Below are 19,209 nucleotides of genomic sequence, written 5' to 3'. Positions count from 1 at the left end.
CAGAGGAACAAAATTGTAATAGTGAACTGTGGAACAACCTTTCTCAATTCTTAACCTATACCGAGAAAAAAAGATGAGTATTAACTTTGTGTTGCATAAGATAAGGTAGTCAATGACATGTTCAAACCTCGATTTCTCTAAAAATAGATAGTGTGGAAAAGGCAAAGGAAGAAAACAATCACAAATTTTAATTTAGAGGCAGAAAAAAATGCAATATACTAATTATCTATGGTTAATTAAAATGGTTGTATCTGATGTTTAGATGTTTGTTTTTCAAACTGCATATGGTTAGGATAAATTTGAAGATCTTTAAATTAATTGGGCTCTATGTTGTCATAAAATTATTCATGTGTTTCTAGCAATGGTAGGATGCAAGGTTGTCAAACTTAAGACACTAAGTAAATTGGTGGAGCTTTTGTAGACTCCACTAATAAACTCATAAAAGTTGACTTACTAGTTACTATGAATCAAAATTAATATTAAAAAAAATCTATTAATGGCATATAGGCATAACATAATACTCTTAACACATTCAGCACGTGGGATTTTTGTGATTACAAATGGAAAGGTCCAACACTATACGTAATAGATATGTGGAGAACACCTTTTGCATAACATTTGTGTAGTAATTCATGTGGTAGCAAATACTTACAAATACTTACGTGTATGATTGTTTCTGTTTCAGGGAGAGAAGATGCCTAGTGAGTTGAGGTATATACTTTATCAGTCTTAGCAATGGACTAGAAGTTCGTCTTGATCAACTACTACACGTGTACACGAAACTGTTCTTATAATTGGAATACAATCCATTACATCAATATGCGCAAAACAGCAAGATCAACCGCTCACATAGAAACAAGTGTTCCTATGCAGTATTTTGTGATGTCACAAAATATTGCATAGGAACACTTGTTTCCATTTCTGCGGTTGTTTTGCCTTGATGTAATAAACTGTATTCCAATTATAAAGGATAGTTGCATTGAAGATCTATCTTGTTAGCACAAATCATTTTTGAAATCGTATCATTTATGAAATCGTATGGTTCGTACTACAAACATTCTATTTAGCTGCATTGAAGTTTTCTACTTGGATTGACTAGTTCCCGGTTTTATGTTTTTTCTCACTCTTTTTACTCTTGTTCTCATGAGCATTTGTAATCTTAGAATCAATATTTTTTAATATATTTAATAATTTTAATAACTTATGGGTAAAAAATGTCAATAACTTTGAAGAAGTAAAAATTATTTTTTTATATATTATCATTATATATAGACCTTTAAACCAAATAGGACATTTATGATTTTGGACTCATCATTATAATTATCTTAATCATCTAATCATTAGATTAATTTTTAATTATAGCATGGATGTTAGAATATATATTAGAAAATTTAGTGTTATGTTATAACATACTTGACTCTTCAGCTTAATTGGTTATAACGTTGTGTTAATAAGTTAAAAATCACGGATTTGAGTTTTGCTTGGACTGGTATTTTTAAATTAATTGGTAACAAATATTTTTCAAAAAGAAATTAAAAAATGTAAGACACTGTTGGAAGAACAACCCTCTTCCCTAAGATCTTCTCGGAAGCGTGAAGAGTAAAATTGAAGAAAAAAAAAAAAGAGAAATGCTAGATGCATCTTAGAACACTCCAAACCTGCCTGAAGACTGCTTGAAGACCAAGCTGGCCTGGCAGCCAACATGTCCAACTCAGGGAAAGAGTTAGATAAATAGAAATGGACGAAATCCCCTGCTGTAACAAAAAGATTTTTGTAACCATAATAGTTCCTCCTGTATCAGCACTTGCTCCTATTCCCGCCACAACTCTTGTTATCTGTAAACGAGATCATCAGAAAAGGAGGAGCCCAAGCACGCTTCCAATCTCTGAATTTGCTTAAGGAGACCCTATTTCGGAAGATATTGCCAAACACCTCCCGGTTCCAATTTTGGAGATCATCGGAGAAAGAGAGAATCCCCTGATCCCAATTCGAGCCACGACCCTAAGAGCTTCGCAGAAAACGATTGAAGTCCTCGTGAGTCAGCCAAGAAGCAAGGAAATGAACCAGGGGAAGACCTTTCCCTATCCTGAAGAATCAACAAGAGCCTGTGGTCCGATTTACATAGAGGCTTCTGGAACAGCAAATGCCATTCAAGGTTCATAAGCATCCTATTCAACCTTTCAGAAAGCCCAACTCGAGTACAAGTATATGCATATCCAGATAACCCAACATCAATCAGATTACGATCATCCACTCAAACAAGTCTTGGTAAGCTAAAGAAACCGCCATTGCCGGCGAGGTCTCAAGTATCATCTCAAACTTTTTCTCTGCCTACGCCATATGGTCATTAAGATAATGGCCCATTTGCTGCAATCTTGGTCGTGGTTCAATGTGTCAATGAGGAGAAAAATTACTTATTGGATACCCTCTGCTTGATGCACTTGTTGCTAAATTTTTTGCCATATACCTAAGGTCAGACACACTGAGACCGCATGGTCAAATCTGAAGGAAATATGTCTAGGGTTTTCAAGATGGTTGTGGCAGAAAAGGGCAAGTTGTTGAAGGGCATTGAACTCCTTCTGAACGAAGCCTAACTCTGGAAGGAAGACAAATCTGGTTGAATCCTCCAAATAAGATGCATGACTTTGGGAGGTATTTTTAGAGCCCATAATTTCTTCCCGTTTCCTTGAACACGCTTTATTCCTATTGAAGAAGAGAGGTTCTAAGAGTAACGAACCTAGTAGGCACCACACCATTCAAAGCAAATTTCCAGATTTGAGCATCATCATCATCATCATTGGTGTTGAAAAGAAGAATGTTCTGAATTTGATGAATGTCTTTATTGTTTAGAATTTGTTGCATTATATCTATGCATCAGACCTTGTTTTCATGATCAATAAGAGAATGAACCTTCTTTTGTTCAAAACCAAGGGGTGTTGGAGAAGAAATGAATTGATTGCTGCTTGATGTTTAGTCATGGTTGGTTCCAAATGTTGATTTTGTGGATCAACTTATAATCAAATTGTTCCAAAATTACCGATTCACTAATTTCACGAGTGATTATCAATTGTTCCAATTGGATCAAAACATTGGTCCTATTTTTTAAATTATGCTTTTGGGCAAGACAAATATAATAGTTAGTTGAATATTTTTAAAATTTTGCATATTTACGGGTGACAAGTCGACTCCTGATGCCAACACAAGGATTTCATTGATAATTAACAATAATGATTTATTATCCTATAACTTGGATAAAAAAAGGAGCAGCGCAGCGTAGTAACGGCATTGGCAATGGAGAAGCTCGCTTCTTCAACTGCAACTGTTATTCTTGTTCCCACTCAACACTCTCTCTTCTTCTTCCCCGTTCCCGCCTTCTCCACCTTCCACCGGAACCGCACCGAACCGCTCTCACCCCTCTGTTGCAAAAGCAGACACCGTCGCCTAGAAGCGTTCTCCAACAAACAGGACCAGTTCTGGGTCAGCGAAGAGGAATTGGAGCTTGAATTGGAAGAAGGAGAAGATTCGTATTTGGACGGTGATGATCACGGAGACGACTCATCGTTCTTATCTCTCAGTGACAAGCCCGACAGGAACATGGCCCTGCTCGATGATTACGAGGGCGAGGAGCTCGACTTTGAATTCGGTCCCGACCACCGAAGCGGTTCGTCTTTCGCCTTAGGGTTTGTTTGTTTGAGGAATGCTAGCCACACCCTCTCTGAGATTGTCTTTCTAACACTCTATTTGTAATTAGCCGAAATTTATTGAAAATCTATCAATTTTGGTGGTCCTACTTCTAAATTAGGAGATAGAATCATTAGATGAGGAGTGTCGCTAGCACTCCTCTTGTCGTTTTTAGTCGTTGATATGAATGCTTAGAGTTGGGTTATGCTTTAACATTTTCTTGAAACGCAGGGTATGTAACGTTACTTGGGAAGCCAAACGTTGGGAAGAGTACACTGGCAAACCAAATGCTTGGCCAAAAGTTGTCAATAGTTACAGATAAACCTCAAACAACAAGGCATCGGATTCTGTGTATATGTTCTGGCGAGGATTATCAGGTTTCAATCCTATTTTTAGCTAGTCCTTTGGTTTGTTTTTCCTACTAAACGCCTGAATGTGTTTATTTGGATTCACGTTGGATTATTCAAAATCATGTTGAAATACCAATTAACGAGATTTTAGGTTAATGGTAACATAACATGTTTGGTCTCTGCTTTTGGCTCCAAAATTGATTTCGAGTTAAAAACAACTTTAAAAACTTTTTCAGTTGAATAATATTTTTAATACTGATTTGGGGTTAAAACAATTTTAAGTACTTTTTCAGTTGAATAAAATTTTAATACTGAATTTTACTAAATTAATGGATGTACAATAGAATTTATATTTATATTTTTTATTTTTTATTTTTCTGACTTTTGAATCTCTTGCAGATGATACTTTATGACAAACCTGGTGTACTACAGAAGGAAATGCATAAGTTAGACTCAATGATGATGAAAAATGTTCGCAGTGCGGCAGTTAATGCTGACTGTGTATTGGTTCTTGTTGATGCTCGTAAAGCTCCTGAAAAAGTATGGAGCTACATCTTCCTTTACAAAATTGTTTGTTTTATTTTCTTTCCTGTTTTTCCAAATCGCTTCCTATCTCTAGATTGATGGACTGTTGGAAGAAGGCATAGGAGACCTCAAAGATAAACCTCCCACTCTACTGATTCTAAACAAGAAGGACCTTGTTAAACCTGGTGAACTTGCAAAGAAACTTGAGGTTGGAACAGAGTAATTAGTATTTATATTAGCATGTATTAGTTAATTCACTGGTTTTGGCATGATTTTTCCTGTGTTTTATGTCCCAATTATTTCAAATTCCTTGCAGTGGTATGAGAAATTAACTGATGTTGATGAGGTTATACCAGTAAGTGCCAAATATGGTCAGGGGGTTGAAGATGTAAAGGACTGGATACTGTCAAAGCTTCCCAATGGACCAGCTTATTATCCAAAGGCATGTTAAAACTAAGTCAGAATTTTGTTGGCCTTGCCCTCATTCAAACTTCTATTTTTGCTGCCACTATTTCATTTCGTAGCTAGAGATAAAAACAAGAGCCAATTAGACCACAAAAGATCCATTTCTTCTGGTATTCCACGCCTGACTATGAAAAGAGTAATGTATTTGATTATAGAGTTTTCATTTAAACTGAAGTGAAAACTGGCTAGTAGTTACCATGTTTAAGCTCACTGAAGTGAACCAGGGTGTATATCAATGTCCATGACTGTCAAATATGCATGCTTACTTGATTCATAACAATACCTATTGATTTTTCCCTCTGTATAATGACAATAAATCTAACAAACAAGCAAACAAGCCTTTTCCCACTATGTGGGATTGGCTACATAGATCCTTTGACATCATAATGTTCTGTGGTGAATCATTTTAACTTTGCTTGTATAAAGACATTATACAATTATAGATCCTACTTCTTGAGAAGTCACGGCATCATTTTGTAGCTTAGCATATGCGTCCTGATTCATATATTTTTTTGACCTAAATCCAGCAATTCCATTGTAATTAGCTTGTCAATATACCATACCACTTCTAGGCAGAGTGGCATGCACTTCTAGACTGGTAGTGTGATAATAGTATGGAGAAGGCTTGTTAGTGGTTGCTGGCAACCACTGTGTAGCTAATTATACCTGCATTATGACCATAATGGTCCCTGTACCGTAAGAACTGGAAAAAGAAAGCATTTCAGATGATATATATCATATAATGTTGTGTTGATCAGCTACACCCCAAATGGCATGACCAATGTGTGATGATATGCACCATTGCAGAAACCATGCCATCAATATTGTTCCAGTATCGCAAATAGTGTGTGGTTGTGTGCTATTGCGTATTGCTCTATATATAGATTTCACTAAGTGTGTGGGTATAGCATAGTGCAGATCCCCTCTGCTATCACCCTAGCAGGCTATTAGCAACTTTGGATACAATAAGAACTTTAATATACCCCTTGTTATTTCTGCTGCATATTTGTTTCTTTCATGTGCTATGCTTGCCCTAATGCTAATGTTGTTCCTTAATTTGCAGGATATTGTCAGTGAGCATCCAGAAAGATTTTTTGTAGCTGAAATTGTTAGAGAAAAGATTTTTATGCAGTATCGAAATGAAATTCCATATGCATGTCAGGTAATCATGAAGTTCATTTTTTATTTGTGATATGGCCCACCTTCCCCTCCCAAATTGAAGGAATAACTGATCTCTTTTTGTCAAAATATTTGGAAATATTTTCTTATGTCCAATTCTTTCAGGTAAATGTTGTAAACTATAAAGCTCGGCCAAATGCAAAAGAATACATACAAGTAGAGATTTTGGTTGAGAAAAACTCACAGAAGATTATCCTTATTGGAAGAGTATGTCACTTGTACCCGAATTCAGTGGATCATTTGGGAATATGTGGAATTTATTTTGTACAGCACATAGAGCTGTGGCAATACTGCCAATGTTATTACGGTTTTTCTGCCTTGTATTTACTCTCTTTAACACTACATTTGAGTATTTGACAACATTGTTGCAAAAAAAGAATTTTTATGTCTTGCTGTTAACCCTGGACATGCCTTGCAATCAAGTAATCTCAATTTCCTTATATTTTGTTCATCTTTAATCTTAGTAATTGTCTTTATTTGATAAAAAATCAAAACACTGCTAAAAGATGACCCTGCCCCCTTTAATGAGCACTTATCTGGTGCATCTTAAAGACTGAACAGTACCAACATTTATGTTGTGCTCAACTATTTCAGGAAGGAAAGGCTTTGAAACTGCTTGCAACAGCTGCCCGCCTTGACGTTGAAGACTTCTTACAGAAGAAAGTTTATCTTGAGGTGCCAATTTACATAGTTCTTTTATTCTGTATCTGTGCTACTCATTTTGAATCTGGACATGCATATTTTGCTGATGTGGCATGCATTTTAACTTCTAGACTGGAATATTTACTCTATTCTGGTGTTTGAACTCTGAACTGAACAGATTGAAGTGAAGGTTAGAGCAAATTGGCGACAAGATGAAGGGCTTCTTAATCACTATGGTTATGGGGGTCAGATACGTGTTATATAATGAGAAGATGCCAAACAAAAAACAAATATTATCAGACATCTAGTATAATATGTAAGTTAAGATCCCTTGCCACCTTTGCCATCAAAACTTAAACTGTATACTATTTTCTCTGACACTAACCCTATTCCGTTCCTTGTAGGCATGTCAATTTGTAATGTGAATTAAAAAATATGCTGAATGGAAAAATTAAGATATGGAAGCAATTTTCACATTAGCTTCTACTTCCTTTCCCATCATATTTAATTACATTAATTTTTGTTTTCCGGTTTAACTGTAGGAATGAAATAATGTTTACTTATACCTGAATTTCTTACCATCTATTTTAATCGTAATGCTTTTAAGGAAAAGCAATTGTTAGGGTTGGTCTACTTATTTATTTGGAAAATAGAGACTCTAGTTGTTCAAGTATAAACAGAGTGTATGTAAACTGCGTTACTCAGTTGAAATTGTATGATAGACTATAGTTGATTGGGAATATCAGATGTGCAATAGTATTCATACCATTAAGATCTTATTTTTTAACTGTAGGAATGAAATAATGTTTACTTATACCTGAATTTCTTACCATCTATTTTAATCGTAATGCTTTTAAGGAAAAGCAATTGTTAGGGTTGGTCTACTTATTTATTTGGAAAATAGAGACTCTAGTTGTTCAAGTATAAACAGAGTGTATGTAAACTGCGTTACTCAGTTGAAATTGTATGATAGACTATAGTTGATTGGGAATATCAGATGTGCAATAGTATTCATACCATTAAGATCTTATTTAAACAAAGAAAAATGAAGTTGCCGCTGTTGATGTACTTAATTGTGTATAAAATCAGGGACTGTGTCCTTTCTGCAAATAAATAAAAAACTTGTGTTAGAATTTTTATACAGAGCAATTCAAACACAAACATACCCTTATTTTATAAATGGTAAAATAAATAAATAAAGATGAAAAATAAATAATGAGGTTGAAAAAAGATTGTTCACTTTGGTTATAACTTAAATTGATGCATATATTTTTTATATTTGCCTCGTACATTTTTATTGCATTATTAACTATAAATTAAATTTTACTCTAAACTTTTTATATTGCTTAGTCTTTCATGTAACCCATTTACTACAAGCTATTCAATTAGTAAAACAACAAAATTATGTTAATTAAAGTGGACAATGCATTGATAATTTTCGTTTGTTTAGATATTGTCAGTTGAAGTGTTCTGATTATGAGATTAGTTGAGAGACGACATAATAAGCAAATCAAATGAATAAATAAGAAACATAATAATATATGATTCATAAGCAATTTTGCTGAGCTTTCTTTAGATATTTGTGCAGGACAGCATCAGGGTTAACATGACTGGACGATGCTGCTGAGTTGGATACTACACTATGCGCAACTGCTGCTGCAGAGCATGGGTCCTTTCCTAGAGCTCTGAGTTATGCTGCTTCTGGATTCGATACTAAACAGACATTGTATAACAAGGAAGTAGCAGAGAAGCGGAAAAATCAACCATCTGAATCCCCCTTTTCTAATCCAATTGTTTTCATTACCTAAGTTGGTCCTTTTTCCATGATGTATGTAATTCTCCATTAAATTATTTTAAGGTTTTCTTTTACATTGTTTTTGGTTGGGGGCCGGGGGGAAACAAATCTTATTTGAACTTTATATTGAAGAAATTAAGTTTTGATCTTACCATAAGATTGTTAGTTAATGATTTGCGAGGTATCTGGAAGAGCTTTCAAAAATCTTATTAGGAGTTTAATTTTAACTCCATGTTTGACTAATTTACAAAAATACTTGTCATATGAACTTTTCTTAACATATTTTTGCAATTTTCGTTGTAAAGTTTATTAAAATAAGCAAATGTTAACTAGTGCTATTATGACAATAGTTAAGGAAGTAAAAAGAGATTTTGTTTATTAAGATGCCTAAAAATATACTTTCTTATGACTTTTAAATGTATTTTTATTTGATTTTCAATAAAAAAATTTAATTACTTAAGCATTAAAATAACATGTAAACTGATGGTAAGTTGTTATTAAATAAATACCTAATTGCCATAAAAATACTTAATTAAATTATATTAAAGCGTTAAAGCATGACGTTTGTCTAGTTTATAACTTAAAAGTTAACCCTTAAGTGAATAAAGAATATTCCATTCATTCCATTATAATTATCATTTTAGGTTGTTTTACAAAAACTAAGAAAAATCAATAATAAATAAAAGAAAATAATAATTTTACAAAATTAACATTATAATTAATATTTTATTTTTTTATTTTTCTAGCTCATATTATTAATATCACAAGCGATATAAGTAGAAAAAATAGTTATATTAAAAATTTAAAATGATAATTATTTTGAGACAATTTTTTCTTCGTACACAACAATTATTATAAAAGAATGGAGGGAGTATCATTATTTTATTTGGGGATTTGTCATGGTATCATTTATTAACAAAAAATATTTCACATAGCAAATCAGTAATAAACATTTTTTATTAACAAAATATAATTTACATAGCAAATCAACACACAATAAATATATTACATTAACTTAAACAAAAGAAAAATAATTTGAATTTTATTTACTAGTATCAACATCTATGACAATTTTTTTTAAGAAAAAACATATTTTTTTCTAATTATTTTACTATAACTTCAAACATGAAGAGTGTTCATCTTCGAATTTTGGAGACCCCACAACTAGAAATTCTAGAATCCTTCACGAAATCTTAGAGTGCGTGTGAACTTAAGGTTACAAAAAGAAGTTCACTCATATTTAAGGAATGTTATTAAGCCAAAGGTTTGAGGCACAAATATTAGAGGTTAAACTGTTCCACTATGGTCTATCCCACTATTCTTAGTCGACCTACTTGGTCGGACGATCCATAGCCCACCAAGCACTGAACCTTTTAGGTGTCAGTACTTAAGCATTTATGTATGAGTCGACTTGGGTGGAATGATCTCTATCGACTGGTCCACAACCCATTAAGCCTTTAGCGTGAGTGTTTAATTGTATATGTATGAGTCAGTCTTATTGGGATGATCATAACCAATTATTGAACCTTTAGGCATGAGTGTTTAAGCGTGTGCATATATGAGTCGACTTGAGTGGAACAATCTTAATGTCACATATAAAGTGTTGTTTATATCACTCACAAAAAAATAGTTACTTTTCGTATAAAGAATCAGTTTTTTTTTTTAAAAGAAGAAGTCACTGTTAATTTTTTTAAAGTTTGTTTAAACTTTTTAAGAAAACATAAAATATATATAAAAAATTCTATTTATTTTGATTAACTTTCTTTAAAATATTATAACTGTAATTACCTTTTACAATAAAAAAAATGCTTTTTATGATCACAATTTTCTTTACATTAAATTTTTCCCACAACATAAATTATTCTTTGCTACAATTTTAAAAATAACTTTTTTCCTAAAAAATGTAAACAAACACACGAATTCTTAATTATTCAGGTGTAGGGCTTAACTACTCAAAGCATTAATTATACTTAAAAGAAAATTGGGCTCTCTAATTTTCTAAGTAGGCTTTAACTTTTATCAGTCCTATAGCCTAGCCCATCTCTTCCTCTAACTTTAACCAAACTCAAATAGGAATATCTAGGGAACGAGCCAGCGCATGATACGTCAAGTTCTCAAACTCTTTGAAAGAGTTGTCAAGTGCTACACACACACACACATATATATTCACGGGCTTCAAAACTTGTACCCATGGGCTATGGCAACATAAACATAACCCATAGGTTTTCTTGAAAGCTTCTCGTAGTGTGGCTGTGAAACCAAGAAACATGTTTGGTATGTCCGTGTAATAAGCCGAGAGAGAATCATGCTCCATAAGGAACAACAAGATAAGTTTAAGAACAAAAGCAGCAAATAGAATATGCCTAGCTTCAAAATATAAGATCACGATTTTGAGTGACAAATGGTCAATGTCATCCTTTTTCAGAGCCCATTTGGACCGCACGATTATTCCAATTGAGAACAAAAGGAAAATGAAATATCATAAACCAAAAGAAAAAGGAAATTGAAATATCTAGTGTAGTGAGAGGTGTACTTGAGATAAATGTTTTTAACTCCATAAAGTATCTTCTAACAACATTTACAAATATTCCCCTTTCCCCCATTCGCACTTTCCAGGCAAGAAAGTCGCATCTATTTCTTAAAAGAAGCTTCTGCTTTCAAGACAAAATCCCTTTTCAAGATCGTTGTCTAAAGTTTCACGTAATTTTTCTTCTGTTTTTTCTTTGGCTAATGTGAGAACCACGAAACAATTTAATTAATATATGCGTTGCCTAAGATTCCGGTTAATTTCCACCATCAATGAAGCTGCCGTTTCACCTTTGATCTTCCTCTTATCGTATCAATTCTTTGTAAGTAATAGTCAATATTAAAGCTCTCGTAACTTTTTGTTTATTAATATACATACGTACATGCATGATCTTTAAGAGAAAAGTGTGTACTTAATGGATGAAGGACAGATATTGTGGGGGCAACTGGAGCCCCATTTTAATCATATATTTTGAAATTACGGACTATAACTAATGAAAGGAATATGTTTAATTCGTTATAATATAACTCTTTTAAAAGTGAAAAAAATGTGTTAAGTATTTACTATTCATCATTTAAAGGGTACGAATCAAAGGCTTAATTATCGATTATACATATGATTTTTAGTAACAAATGGATTTAAATACTGACTATCTTAATTATTAATTATACATCTCATTTTCAGTAACAAATGAGTTAGAATTCTGACTATCAAGTGCATGGATCAATCATTCATAATAATTTTATTCAATTTGAATAAGATTACTTCCAATAAAAATATTCGTAAAGACAAAAAAAATAATTAAAATACTAAAAGTTATCAACTCAAGATGGTTGAACTCAACATCATTTGACTAAGGTTTCAATTCTTAATTATTTTGGCCATAGAACCTCATATTCTTCGTGGTTATAAAAAAACAAGGGTTATATTTTTCCATTTTATTAGGTAATTATTTTTTTATAAAAAATAACACAATTTTCATTAAGTTTATTATTTCATACACAATTAATAATTGAATGTGAGTTTATGATTTTAAACAAATTTTAATTAAGTCATCTATTCATTTGAGTAAGAATAAGCTGATCCATCTCGTCCACCAAAAAGTTGATCAATATCTCTTGATATACCTAGTTTTCATCCGGTTAAAATTTATTTAATCAACAATTGGATATATAAGGTGAGTTTGATGATTAAAGAAGACAAAAAGTTATGGATCAGATCCCTCCTACTAACAAATTAACATTTTAACAATTAATATTTTTCAATAAAAAAAATAATTTTATTAAAAAAAAAAGTGACCTAGTTATACGTCCTGCCAAGATATTATTATTGGCTTAGCTTGTGCATGAATTAAGACTAAACCTCCTCACATGGTTAATTCGGGTAGTACGTCTTGGAATGTTTTTAAGATTGAGCTCGAATTTTTTGTATATCAAAATGATTAGAAAAATTAGTCTCATCGTATTATAGACATTCTTAATTCTTAACTCAATATTATATTTTCTACAAATTAAGGATACCATATACCTGTGGTTCTAGATCATAAAGACTAACCCTTACTCCAACAAATCTTATCCCAACCCCTTCCCAGCAAAAAGAGAAAAAGAATCCACCATGTTATCGGCTTGTGCATTTAAAGAATAACTCTCATATTCCAAATGTTCACAACCAATAACTTATCAAGATAAGAACGACATCTCCTTCATTATAACCAATAACCCAACTCCTTACAATCACACTTTTTTTCACCTTATACCCTTGTTGTCAATTCAATAATAAGTAACCAAATTGTATACATACATACATACAGTGACATCAAATTTGGAAACGAAAGCAGTTGTAAAGTCATTAATTTCTTATCGTAAATGCTAAATGAACTTGGGATCATAAAGATACATTTTTCTTCTTTTTTTCATTAAACAAAATAAAATAAAAATGATCATTGCTAGCTAGCATCTCTAACTAATTAATTTGCAAGTTGGTTGGCATGCACCTGTGTCCATTTGACACAATCTTTGGCCTGAAGCTGAGTAATGTACGGTATAAACAATTATGCATACAAGACGCTGATAGAATGGCTAATTGACGATTGTAAATACACTCACAACATCACATACAGGACGATCCATGCATGCATATGCACCCAAATTAACCCGGTGAAATAGTTAATAGTGACACGGTTATTAGCACGCCAAGCCCTATCGAAGTGCAGTAGTGCAAATTGGCATTTTCAGAGCACATGCTGGGCGTGTTCTGCATTGTTATTGTTTTTACAATAGGACTCTTGAGACTCAGTCACATCAGTCTTCTAACTCCAAGCGGAACAATGCAACATTGAAACCACCAGCTAGACATAGCTGAAAACTACCGGGTCTAGTACTACTATATGTTAGTCTTTTTGACCAATTTAAACAACTTTTATGAAACTACTTATGGTCTTTATTCCGCTAGTACGTGGGATATGTCCTTTTTGTCAAGCATACAAAGAATTTATATTTTTTTTTTGTTATATTCTTTTATGTCAATCACACTGTTGTCCTGCGAATAAACTATTTTAACCTTAAAACAATGTCTTGATAAATTCAACGAGCAGTCCAATTTTAAAAATATTGAGATTTTCGATAGAGAATCAATTATTTTGTTTTTGTAAAGATTGAATAATTGTTATGAAAATTTATATTGCTTAATTGAGTTTTAATTACATGTTTTATGCTTCAATTTCACTCTTCTATGCTTAAATAATAGAATAAAGTAAAGTATACAACTTAAACATATATGGTATATTTAGTATAGCATACGATAATATCTACATAAATAAATATATTATCGTATGTTATACTAAATATTATTTATTAAATGAATTTTTAATGTTTACAATATAATTACTCGAAAAAATTATACTTAAAAAAATAAAAATAAAACATTGGACTGGACTGAGATGATTTAAAGTTTAATCTAACTCTTCTTTAAAATACATGCATCAAGCTTACTTTTTAAAATTTGAAACCGTCAAAATTAAGTTTAGATGGGCCAAATTAATAGGATGAGACAAGTGATGCATTTCCTACAAGAAGTAATGCTTATTAGCCTCATCTTTTCCTGTTCTTTCCTTCTCCATTCATTTGAAAGAAACATAGATAGCCTAAATGTCATGTCTATACGTAAAGTTTAATCGAGATAGTTACTTTTTATTTCCGTTTCTTTTTAATTGTTGAATTTTTAAAGATTTTTATTTATTTATCGTTTTCAAAATTTGAAATAATATTAATTATTATTTTTATAATTAAGTTATGCATATGCATTTATTGTCAAGTAAAAATAAAAATAAAAAAGCAAATAAAAACACCATAACTATTTTATGAGGATTAAAAAAGACATGTAAAAACCAACCGGGGGATCGAGTATCTTTTGTATTCGGGCAAAATGTTTACCATTTACTTGTGTTTGAAAACAAGATCATGATTCATGACGTGATAGACCACGTCCAAGTGCTCAAAAATGCAGAAGCAACATTTATTAGCTTCAAAGTAAACGTGGAAAATCACGTCATGAAATTGCAACCAAACATGCTATTAAACTATAATGCATTTTGGGGCATTTTGGGGCATCTTAGGAATTCTTATGGGTTTCCGTTTGATTATATACAGCCTCAAATTATGGCAAAAGAGGAAAAGGAATTATTAGGGGGCCATAAATGGCCCTTGCAAACATGCAACTTCAAAGCATACTTGTAAAACCATGGGGTGTAGCTGCCTTCGCCCTTAGGAAATTAATAAATCTTACAAATCATAGTCCTCATTAATGTTAACCTAAATTTGTCGTGAGAAGTGTCGAGGATGCTGACGAAAGTTCCAAATTTTTATGGAGTGCTCAACAAAACTATTTAGGGGTGCCGTGGTCAAAGTCATAGTCCCAGAATTCAGCTTCATACATTGATTGCATCCAATTAAAATATGTGCATTCAAATTTTTTTAAATTTTGAAACATCTTGTCAATCGATCTGAAGCGACTTGATAGCTAGCTTCTTCACAGGTGAAGACTGGAGAAAGACTAGTAGATACACAAAAGCTACGGTGTAGTTTCTCAGGTGACATCTCCAATTCAATACAGATTACAAAAATTAATTATGATTTAGAACGAAACAGTAGCCTAAAATAACCTAGTACTATATCATAAGAGACATGTTTTAATCAATAGTAGCAGTTCAATTGATACAATTTTAGTGCAAATAACCATTTCAAAAAACTTCTATGCATGAAATTAAATTCAAAACTTTTATGCATATGTTAAAGAAATTTAATTTAGTTCATTAAATAGAGTGTGTGAATTATGATAAATTTTTGAATATTATATTTGATTTTTACAAATGAAAAAACAAATTAAGCATGAATGCAGTAAGTGAATGTTAGGTGTGATCAATTCTATGCAAATACGTGATTTTCTTATAGATAGCGGATAATTAGTGCTCCACAGAGAACTTATTTTATATTTTGTAAATGAAAGCTTCATGTGACAAGGATTGTGATGTTCTGAATCTGAGTACTACAGTAGAAAGTGATATAAGAAAAGGCATACCAATTGCACACTGCATGATCACAAGGAAAAAGGACTGAAAATAAATATTGGGACTCAACGAAACAATAAACTTACAATTTTAGAGAGAGGCAACAGACACTGTCAGTCTCTGGCAATTGCAGCCCCAACACTAAGATAAAAATAATAATCAGTAAATAAATAAATAACTTACAGTAGTATTATTACATCTGGAATTGGCCCCTCTTTTGTGCTTCACTTGAGCGCCACGTGATGCATGTAACACACGAAAAGATTACTTTTTGCAACTTGCAAGGAGCAAGTGCAATCGTGTACGGTCCTCACTGCGCAAACAGACACACACCATCATTTTTTTTTTCACTGCACCTAATTAAATTTTGGTCCCTCAATTTCAAATCCATACAATTATTTCTATGTGCCCAAGTCCCGTGTGCTAGTGGAAATTTAAATTATACTCTATCTGTTACTATCATTATTATAATTGATGATCGATAAAACTAAGAAACATTGACTAAGAAGAGTAAAATTAAGAAAAAAATTATCAAATAAAAATACGCAATATTTATGTTATGTCCATTATCTCATGAACATGATGGACAAGTTAATTTGGCCATCATAACTAGCTATAGACAATTTGTTTTTTATTTATTTATCAGAAAACAAACCAAAATTCAATTGAAGGGATAGAAGAAGTACCCAACCCATGAAGAAAACAAAGTCATAACAGAGGACCCACAAAAGCCATAATTAGTTATACACATATACACATGTCCTAAACTAAATCAAATTTACGGACCTTACAACTATAAAAACAGTCAAATATATTATATGCGAGTAACTTATGTAATGTTTCTGCTAATGATAATTGTTCAAATGATGTTCAATTACGTCGATCCTTCCTTGATTAATGTCAGACAAGTCTAGCACTCTTGACTAAGACTTGAAGCTTATCTTCCCGTTAAAATGGGGTTCATGTCAAGAGCGGACACAGGATCGATCATGAAATCCGAAATCTCTCGAGAGTTTCAGATCATGGTAGGATTTCTATATAGCATGCGTGAATCTAAGTTCGTTGTTTGAATATTCAAGTCAAGGTTTTAAAATTGGAATTTCGGCCAAAACATCAACATTTTTTTATTCACCGCAATCAGGTAGCAGCTGCATTTATGGCAATATTGTAAAGAATATATGTGGTTTAGATAAAAAATAAAAATTACGGCGGTACTAACCCATAATGTCATACGAATCGTAATGAAATCTTGATTACAATCATAATATTGTTATCTCATAATTGCAATTTAAAACCTTAGGTCAAGTTAATAAGAAAATAAGTAAATTTTGATTATTGAATATGATCTGAATTAAAAGTTATGCAAGAATTAATGTACTTCTTAAAACTTAATAAAATTTGATATATATTCTTTAATTTGACCTATACATGCAAAATTAATGATTATTCTTATTCTTCTTATCCGCATACTAATTAACTATATAGCAAACTGTGAATGAATGAATTCTGATTTGGGGCATAGATTCGCCTAACTGGAACCAAGTGGAAAGGAAGGGTCGATGCTTAGTTACAATAAGTTTAGTGGTAGAGATGGAGCTGTGACATAGAAAGCTCAAAACCATTGAAATTTGAAGCGTGGAATGTTTCAAGTTGGGCACTGCACAGCCACGTGATATGAAGAAGGACGTTCACTTGACTTGGTAAAAAACATTGTTTAGAAGAAAATAGTAAAAACAAATAAACAAAGTTAGTTTTTTTTTTTTTTTGGAAGTGAATAAAGTTAGTTCTGACTTCTGAAAGATATCAATCATGTCAAATTGTCAATAGGCACTGAAAAATAAAAATTACTACCGCATAACGTCATTAAAAAAAAATTTAATTTAATCAACGGAATATATATTTTAATGAGGTCTTCTGATAATTTTCATTTTTTAAACACTAATTAAGGATGCTATTGGTAATGGTAACATAGAAATAGAATGTTTCCTCTTACAATAAAGTACAAGAACAGAATGCACAAGCTGTAACACCTTGCAGATTGCACTGTCACTAGTACATCGCCTCACGTGAAATGCCACATCTTATCTCAACACCTTTCACGAAGACTGATTCTCATTAGTAACAGTCATTACCTCTCATTCAAAATCCCCGCTTTGTTTTCTCCCAACTAACTGGTGAAGAATGAAATATATTCCACACCAAAAAAATGAAAATGAAAAGCAATCTTTGAAGTTTGAACCATAAATCGACTCTAAATATATTCTTTGACCATAAGTACCAGTTTTATCTCCACTTATCTCCCACCATTTGGGGACGAAGGAATCATTAATTACTATGGTTGCAAATAAGTGTTTTTTTTATTGAAAAGTAAATTAATCTTGTTGATATAGGTAATGTTAATTTATTTAATTAAGTCATCTTGAATTATATAAGGTCATACATGTATAATTTTTAGATACTTCTTCTTATTTTTGTGTATATTTGATTTATTTATGTCTCATCTCTTTTGCATCAATGATTACTCTCTATTTTTGTCAGCCGCATAATTAATTATGCTAAAGTGCATAATTGCTTTGAATACCAAATATGAGCATGTATACATCGAAGCATAAGGATAATCAGGAAGGGATCTACATAGGTAACCAGGGATGAATCTACATAAACATGCACAGACAATATATAGCTCCACCAAGAAGATGAGCAGCAACGCAAGAGAAGAAGATGAAGTCCACGACCAAGCTAAAGACACGAGTAGCACAAGGAGAGGAGGGGGAACTTTGGTAATCAAAGTAGTTACACAGTGTGTATTTTCACTTCCTCTTCACACTTCAAAGGAGATGATGTGTGGCGTGGACTCTACTATTTTTTTCAAATTAAAAGGTAAATATGATTTTATTCTTTCAAATATTGAGCGTATGTTTAATTTACGGTTAAAGTTGTTGTAACATGTATTTCAATGTAAATTTAATAGGTAAAAGCAAAAACATGAATCCTAATCCTTTGATAGAATGACTTTTATCTCAAATGTCATTTTGTATTTGAGATAAAGTTGTTGTAACATGTATTTCAATGTCATTTTATTCTTCCAAATATACACTGACTCATTAATTTTAGTCCTGAAAATACATTTACTGTTTGAAATTTTCAAAATTTCTCCGGTAAGTTCTTTATTTAACTTTTTTTTTTTGTTTTACCTTCACCTGTTGTAAATTATGTGGCTGTTGAGACTCAAATCATTATAATCGATGCACCTATTAATGTTTATTCCCACAATCAGGTTAAAAAAAAAGAGAGAGTATATATGAGCTTAATTGTATAAAATGGGCTATAAAAATGAGATGTAACTTGTTTTTGGCCTATTAATTATTTTACGAAAAATATTTTCAAGTTAAAAGAAAGGAAACAATAAAAATAAAAAGACATTGATGCGTTAGGATGACAGATAAATGTATGTATGAAGGTGGCAGGTGTGTGGCGGAGT

General features: G+C 32.1%; 1 protein-coding gene across 4 annotated transcripts; it reads left to right on the top strand.

Moving 5' to 3' along the window:
* Positions 1-1,521: 1,521 nt before the first annotated feature.
* Positions 1,522-8,788, top strand: LOC100795454 (GTPase ERA-like, chloroplastic). 4 transcript variants are annotated; one of them, XM_014765156.3, is made up of 10 exons: positions 1,522-2,652; positions 3,913-4,058; positions 4,431-4,571; positions 4,651-4,764; positions 4,873-4,998; positions 6,085-6,183; positions 6,306-6,407; positions 6,795-6,875; positions 7,021-7,158; positions 8,431-8,788. In XM_014765156.3, exons 1-9 carry the CDS (start codon positions 2,640-2,642, stop codon positions 7,105-7,107), a joined length of 909 nt encoding a protein of 302 aa, XP_014620642.1. In that variant the 5' UTR covers positions 1,522-2,639; the 3' UTR covers positions 7,108-7,158; positions 8,431-8,788. The 4 variants fall into 4 exon arrangements, with proteins under 4 accessions (XP_014620642.1, XP_014620641.1, XP_014620639.1 ...); XM_014765155.3 differs by lacking the exon at positions 8,431-8,788 and adding an exon at positions 7,247-7,328 and having other exon boundaries at positions 1,522-3,661; XM_014765153.3 differs by having other exon boundaries at positions 1,523-3,661; positions 8,419-8,788.
* Positions 8,789-19,209: the final 10,421 nt, after the last annotated feature.

The sequence above is a fragment of the Glycine max genome, chromosome 2 (genome assembly GCF_000004515.6).
Source record: "Glycine max cultivar Williams 82 chromosome 2, Glycine_max_v4.0, whole genome shotgun sequence".
Classification (NCBI taxonomy): domain Eukaryota; kingdom Viridiplantae; phylum Streptophyta; class Magnoliopsida; order Fabales; family Fabaceae; genus Glycine; species Glycine max.
The sequence above is the reverse complement of the archived record's forward strand: the minus strand, read 5'-3'. Positions and strand labels throughout refer to the sequence as shown.

Coding starts and splice junctions, on each gene's coding strand:
- LOC100795454 (XM_014765153.3), top strand. CDS start 3,292: ATGGAGAAGCTCGCTTCTTCAACTGCAACTGTTATTCTTGTTCCCACT. Junction 4,059..4,430: donor GTTCTGGCGAGGATTATCAG/GTTTCAATCCTA, acceptor AATCTCTTGCAG/ATGATACTTTATGACAAACC. Junction 6,184..6,305: donor AAATTCCATATGCATGTCAG/GTAATCATGAAG, acceptor CAATTCTTTCAG/GTAAATGTTGTAAACTATAA.